The 6,865-nt window shown below is 65.1% G+C and overlaps 1 protein-coding gene across 2 annotated transcripts; it reads left to right on the top strand.

Annotated features, from left to right (window-relative positions):
- Positions 1–75: 75 nt before the first annotated feature.
- SMIM1 (small integral membrane protein 1 (Vel blood group)) lies at positions 76–4,142 on the top strand. Of its 2 annotated transcripts, XM_055262567.2 has the most exons (5): positions 424–581; positions 919–1,029; positions 1,293–1,411; positions 3,504–3,688; positions 3,999–4,142. In XM_055262567.2, exons 4-5 carry the CDS (start codon positions 3,579–3,581, stop codon positions 4,123–4,125), a joined length of 237 nt encoding a protein of 78 aa, XP_055118542.1. In that variant the 5' UTR covers positions 424–581; positions 919–1,029; positions 1,293–1,411; positions 3,504–3,578; the 3' UTR covers positions 4,126–4,142. The 2 variants fall into 2 exon arrangements, with proteins under 2 accessions (XP_063488110.1, XP_055118542.1); XM_063632040.1 differs by lacking the exon at positions 3,999–4,142 and having other exon boundaries at positions 76–581; positions 3,504–3,524.
- Positions 4,143–6,865: the final 2,723 nt, after the last annotated feature.

The following is a 6,865-nucleotide window of genomic DNA, read 5'->3' as shown; positions in this document are numbered from 1 at the left end:
GCACACCAGCCTGTGCCCCTAGCTCCTAACAGGTCCCCTTGAGGCACCAGGCTGCCAGAGGCCTGAGCCGGGGTGTCCGCCCAGCTCTCAGCACAGACCTCATGCCTACTGAGCAGAGGGGGTCTGTGACCTTCTGCCCTGGGGGCTTTCCTGGCTGGGGCACTCTCTTGCTGGAGGACCCCTCTGGAAGATGGTGAGGGTGGGGGGGGGGCTCTGTTCCCATCCCCCCGCTCCTGGAAGGAAAGCTTTACGGACGAGAACTGTGGTCCCTGACGCTTCCCCAGCGCCTCGCAGGCTCTGGGAGCCTGAACGCATTCGGAAGAGACTCTCCCTATCGCCCTTCTCTGCTCCCCACCCACACCTGCTTCCCTTCCCGCGCCGAGCACTAAGCGTGTGCCACGTGCGGGCGCCACGCCCCTCAAGCCCCGGAGGAGGACGGTCCCCGCGGCCGGGTCCCCGATACCCAGGATTGAGGCTCAGACGCGCCCAGAGCCTCTCGCAGTCTCGTCGGCGCTGCAGCCGGGTCCCCGCGGAGCTGGGGGGCTCCTGGCGTCGGAAGGGCTCCAGCAGGGGTGAAGGAGGTAGCGGACCCTGAAGGCCCCAAAGGCGGGCCGTCTGGGGACAGGAAGTGCAGCCCTCTGCAGACCCTGCCCGGCCCCCTGCAACCTCCTGGCCCCGGGGCTGGGCGGCGTAGGGTCCCGGCCCCTTCCGGACGAGGCGTCTCCCAGCCCCACTCGCCCCGCCCCCAGTCCCTTCTGGACTAGGTACCTCCCCGCTGCTGGCTCTAGCCCTTCCCCGCATGGCCCCGCCCCCTCTCGCCCCGCCCCCGGCCCCTTCTGGACCAGGCACCTCCCCGCTACTGGCCCCAGACCTTCCCCGCATGGCCCCGCCCACCACTCTAGCCACGCCACCTTCCAGACCAGACACCTCCCCGCTGCTGGCTCCAGCCCTTCCCCGCGTGGCCCCGCCCCCGCCCTCGCCCCCTGCGCAGGCCCGGCCCCTGCGGAGCCCAGAGACGCGGGGACACAGGTGAGGCGCGCGGGGTTCGGGCTGCGGCTTCCCGGTGCGGCCTCAGTGGGCAGGTGCGCCTGTGCGCGGCCTCGCTGGCTGAGAATTGGCGGGGGCTGGGGGCGTGCCCTGGACTGACCCCCACCGGCCTAACCCGCGGTGCGGGGCCAGGCCCGGAACTGCCCGCCCGGCAACTTGTGGCCGCTGGGGACCCCCGACGCCAGCCACTTTCCCTTCCCGGCCCTTAGCAAGACCGGCTTCTCCGGTCACTTTTATTTTTTTAGGCTCGAGGCGTCTGCCGCACCTCAGCCCACGACCTGCCCCGCTGGGAGCTGCGGGCGGCTGGCCAGGCCCTGACCGCAACCTAGCCCAGAGGCCCCAGCCCTCAGGCAAGATTCTCCGGGTAAGTGCGGGGCCCTGAGGCGCTGTGGGGTGAAGAGGTCTATGCAGGGGCGGCTGTGTACCTAGGGCCTTCCTGCACTGACAAACCCCCAGGAGGTGCCAGGACCCGGGAGTTTCCCAGGGCCTGGAGGGGAGTCCCTGATGGGTTCCTGCCCCGACACCTGTGACCCTTACGTGAGTGTGGAGAGACGTTTACTGAGCAAGTGAGGGAGGCCAGCCTCAAGGGCCGGCTCTGGTGGCTTTGTGCACCGGGGTGACTTGGCAACCACGTGTTCTACGTCAGCAAGACAGGAACCCACAATCCCAGAGCTGAACACACTGGACTTGACCCCTCCCACCGGGAGGCCCACGGTGGGATGCTGCTGTGGACTTGGAGACTCAGCACTCCCGGGACTAATGCTGCGTGGATGTCAGGTTGCAAGGCGGCTGCTGCAGCTCCAGCCATCACGTCGAGGCTGGAAGGAGGAGGTGGCTGCTGCTGCTTTCACAGAAGCAAAGGCTCTCCCATCCCCTGCTGCACCCTGGCTCCTGGCCCCCAGCTGGATGACTTGGGAAAGCAGGGGTGTGGTATTAAGCTTGTCTTACCCCGGTCATGGCTGTTACCTGGGTCTGGCACATTGCTGCTGGGACCAGACTGGGATTCTGCACACCAGGCAAGAGGGCGTGAACCTTGGGTAGGCAGCTGACGGCTCCACATGCTCCGGGAAAACAGCACCCATACTCCAGTAGACCAGGCCTGAGTGCCAGGCTGCACTGCGCCAGGGCTCCCACCGAAGGCACACTTTATGGCTTTGAGACAGCTCCCTCAGCCTCTCTGGGCTTTGGGGAAGGGCAGACACGGAAGTGCCGGGAGTCTCAGAACTGCCTGGGGCCTGAGTTTCTGAGCTGGCTTCTTGCAGGGGAGTGGCTGCTGTGCCTTTAGGCCTTTGTGCTGAGGACCTGGGAGGAAGATCAGCCTTCCCCGCTGGAGGGGGCCCAGCAAAGCCTCAGCCCGTAGAAGTGAGAGGCCTGCCACTGCCTGCCCGAGGACCCTACTCCTGGGGGCCAGATGCTGAGAGGGGACACTGGGGGCCCAGCAGACCAGAGAGCTAATCCCAGTTCCACAGCCTGGGTGGGTTGTCAATTTCTGGCACCCACTCCAACTCCTCCACCCCCACACCCCCTTAGGTAAATAGGAAGTCAAAACAGAGGCCAGAGGGTAAAGGAGGTGCTTAGAGTCCGGGCTGGCTCAGGCCAGCCGGGCAGCTGCGCTAGCGCTTGGAGTTGCTGCTCAGTCCCCGCGGTCTCCTCGCCCCTCTGGGCACTTGGGCTGCCAGGCACCGAGCTGAGTGCCAAGATGCAAAGATGAGTCCCAGGCCTGCAGGAGCTGGAGCCCAGCAGGGAGCTGGCCTTGGGGCTGGGCCCCTCCTGCTCCGGGCATCCACCCAGCCCCAGGACCCTCCTGTCTCTGTAGGGCCTCCCCGAGGCCTTGAATCCACCCCGGCCTCGTGCTCAGTGCATCATGCCCCCCAAGCCCCAGCCCTCCTAGAGGTGTGGGTGGGGGAGGGGCTGCAACCCACACAGGCTGAGGACACAGCTGCTGCCACTGCCTGGGGCCAGCCACGCATCCTCCCCAGACAGGGACCAGTCTAGCTGTACCAGCCGCTGCCCCGGACCTGCCGCCCTGCCCCACCCCCCCTCCCCTGGCCAGCCTCCCCAGAGGCCAGCAGGCGCCTTATCGGGCAGGGTTAAGGAGGGGTACAGTTATCAGGGGCTGCAGCCTAGGTTGGGCCACAATGTCCTCGTCTCTTGAGGGTGGCAGGCTGTGCAGGCTCCCTGATAAAAGCACCTTGGAAGGGAAGCTCCTGGAGCGTGCTGGAAGGAAACACTGGCCTCCCACATGCCTGAGGTCAGGGCTTGGCCTGAGATGGAATTCTCGCTTGGTCCCATCCTCCCGGCCTGACCCTGGGCAAATGACTCAACCACTTTGTGTCTAGGTCACCTGTAAAGTCAGGACCCAGTGAGGGAGCCAGCCCCTTACCCTTAGTGCCCCTCCCCTAACAGCAGCCCCAGAGGGGGTCTTGACTGCCGCCTTCCATCTGGTTGTTTTACAGTGAAGTCACAGCCTCGCCACCTGTCTTGATCTCCCCACCGTGAAGGCCCTGCCCCTCCCGCTGCAGCCCCGCAGCATGCAGCCCCAGGAGAGCCATGTCCACTATAGTAGGTGGGAAGACGGCAGCAGGGACGGAATCAGTCTAGGGGCTGTGTCCAGCACAGAAGAGGCCTCATGCTGCCGCAGGTGAGGGGCCTGAGGGCAGCCTGCCAGCCGTAGCAGGCTGGTGCCTCCCTCCAGAGACGTCTGCCCTAACCCCTGCCACCGGCCCCATCACCCTCCACCCCATCCTGGCTGGGAGCCCACGGTCCAGCGGCTCACCAAACCGCAGCCTTTGGCCTTCCCTCTGGTTGGCTGTGGGCTGGAAGAGCTTCCTCTTGACTCCAGCAGAGAGCCCAGGCCCCTCCCCTGACCCGGACCAAGGGCCACAGTCCACTTAGGGGGCCCCTCATGCGGCCCTGGCCTGGGGCTCACCTCCAGTTGGTTCTCACCCCAGGATCTCCCAGAAGCTGTGCACGGGCAAGCTGGGCATCGCCATGAAGGTGCTGGGCGGCGTGGCCCTCTTCTGGATCATCTTTATCCTGGGCTACCTCACTGGCTACTATGTGCACAAGTGCAAATAAATGCTGCCCTGCATGCACTCTGGGGGCTGGCTGCACATGTGAGAGCACAGGCCTGGAGACACACCCCTGTACACATGGACCCCGCAGCACACACAGCGCACAGGGCACACGCGCTGGAAGCCAGGCACACGAAGACACCAGGTGCACAGCTGTCACAGGCCCCACACGGGGGCGCACAAACACCTGGCACACAGCCCTTCAAAGGACCTGCAGACAAACAGCTGGGCACACGTGGCTGGGAGGCCTGGGCCCAGCCTCAGCAGGAGCTGCAGGACACACCCAGGCTGGGCCCTGGGGCCTGGAGCCCCCAGCCACAGCCTCCCCTCTCCCAGGGCCCAGCCCCTTCCGTTGTGAAGGCCAGGATGAGGGGTTCCTTCAGCAGACAAACTGAGCCCACCTCCCTGGCAGCCCCCTGGGGTGGGATTCTCCCAGCTGCTTTCCTCCATGGGGGCAGTGTGCAGAGCTGTGTGGCCCTGGGCAGGCCCCTGTCTTCTCTGGGCCTGACTCCTGGTTTTGTAAGGGTGGCTCCAATAAGGGTTATGTGTCCCCCACCCTTGTCTCAGATGCACCATGTCTTCCTTAGTAAGTGGGCACAGTTCTTCCTAGGCAGCCCACCACGCTCAGGGGCTGGGTGCGTCATCTTGGGGCTGGCGGCTGCCAGGGAGGACCTGGGTCTACCCTCCCTCCCCCAGGGACGGGCCTGGTCCCTCCAAGTACTTGTGGGTCAATAGCCTGTGTACAGAGGCATTGTCTGTTGAATGAACGGTGGATGACAGCCCTTGCCACAGTTACCCGGCCAGGCGTGACATCCAGGAAGGCTGTGGGAAGGGCTTGTTTCCCAGGGGCAGGCCCCCTCCCATGTGGCTCTAGGAATGCGCCCCTACCAACTGGGCCCTCTGGCAAGGACACCCGGCAGGCCTGGGGACCCCGATGTGGCTGGACCTCAGCTGTGTCCCAGGGACTTCGGTCCTACCTATTCCCCCCACCCCCATCCTGGCCTTCAGTCCCAGCCTCCGGTCCCAACCTCCATTCTCTTGGTAGATGCTTTCCTGGGTCGTGTGTTTGGCCCTCACCTACCACAAAAGACCCCAAAAAGCCTTGCCAGAAACATCCCCTTAGGAAAGGGGTCCTTACCCCAGGGCTGGGGGTTGGGGGACATGGGCAGCCACTATCCTCACGGGCAGAGAAGGGAGGCCACAGGGCCAGATGAGGTTATCGGAGGGCTGAGGCTGCGCCTGCCCCAGGCCAGGTCCCGCCGAAAGCATCAAGTCAGGTAAACAGGAGGTGCTGGGCCAGTCCTGGTGGGGAGGCAGACTCCACACCATCCGCCTTTGGGGCGAGCAGGCTCACTTGAGAGCTGCCTGGGGCCAGACGGTGGCAGGTGGAGCTGCATGGCTGATTGCACACTGCCCCAAGGCTCCTGGCTCCAAACCCGAGGAGGGAGCCCAAGGGCCTGTCCTGGGCTGGGGTCTGAAGCAATGCTGCTTTCTTGGGAGCCTGCTGTTGGGTGGGCCGCCGCTGCCTGCCCCAGCCCCATGACAGCCTGGATCTCGGCACAAGTCTTCAAAAAGAAATCCCTACCTCTGACCTGCCACTCCCAAGGAGGGAGAGGAGTGGCCAGCTGGTACCCTCCCTGGAGCCCAGCTTCACAGGACAGCACTGCCCTGGGGCTGCTGTAAGGAAGTGGCAGAGGCCACTGGGCCCAGCAGTTTGGCTGCATGGGCCCCAGAAGGCAGCACTCCGACCTAGGGGTCCCGGTGCTGGGCCTCCCCAAGAACTGGTGCAGCCCAGGAGCCAGGCGAGGGCACAGGATGGGGATGGGAGCTGTCCCAGTTCTACAGTCAAAGGAGGGGAAGTGGCCCTGGTGCTTCTGCCGCGGGTCCCGCATGCCAGTGATGCCTATGCGCCCCCACAAACGCTCCTCCCCACCTGTCAGGGGCCGCAGCAGATGGCACAGGCGGATGTTGGGGTCTGCCCTGATCTGTCTGGCTGCATCTGGGCCCGCCCTGGCAGGGGCCCAGCATGTTCAGCCAGGGGCTCCACCAGCAGCCCTGCCAGCCCCAGCAGGGGAGGCTGCAGGCAGACACCCACGGGTGCTCAAGGGGCCGGGCACTCAAGTTACCGACAGCCGCCTCTTGGGCACACCGCTTGTCCCCTAAGTGGCCATGGTGGAGACAGCAGCTCCAGCCCCAGGACCCCCAGGGTCATGGACCTAGGCTGAGCTGGGCAGTGTCCTTACAGCTCTGGGAGGGTTGGGGAGAGGATGGGACGAGACCCTGCTGAGTGGCTGCCTGGCCCACCCTCCCAGAGCCTCGCGAACAGGAGGATCTGCTGTGGGTGCGCCTGGGGCCTGGGCTCCTCTGAGAGTGCACCTGGGGTATCTATGCAGCCCGACACCTCTGGTCCACCGTGTGCTCCAGGCAGGGGCCCAGCAGGGTGGGGCCAGTTCCCAGGACCCCTGGTCAAGGGCACCAGCTTCCCCGTGACAGTGGCAGGTGCCTCTTGCTCCCTGCTGGCAAGATCTGGGTGGGGACAGGAGGCCCTCAGCCTCCGCACATAGAAGCCACCACTGGGCTAGAGTGAGCTTTGTGACACTTTGAGCAACAACCTCTGGCAGTGCCGGTGGGAAAGATCTGCTGGGCCAGGTGCGGAGCTGTTTTATTAGCGAGTAGGGGGAGGGGTGAAGACAACATCGGAGACACCTGTGCTGCCAGTTAAATACATTTCCAGCATCTCACGC

This window comes from Symphalangus syndactylus, chromosome 22 (genome assembly GCF_028878055.3).
Source record: "Symphalangus syndactylus isolate Jambi chromosome 22, NHGRI_mSymSyn1-v2.1_pri, whole genome shotgun sequence".
NCBI lineage: Eukaryota > Metazoa > Chordata > Mammalia > Primates > Hylobatidae > Symphalangus > Symphalangus syndactylus.
Note: the sequence above shows the minus strand (reverse complement) of the source record. Positions and strands in the feature narration are given on the sequence as shown.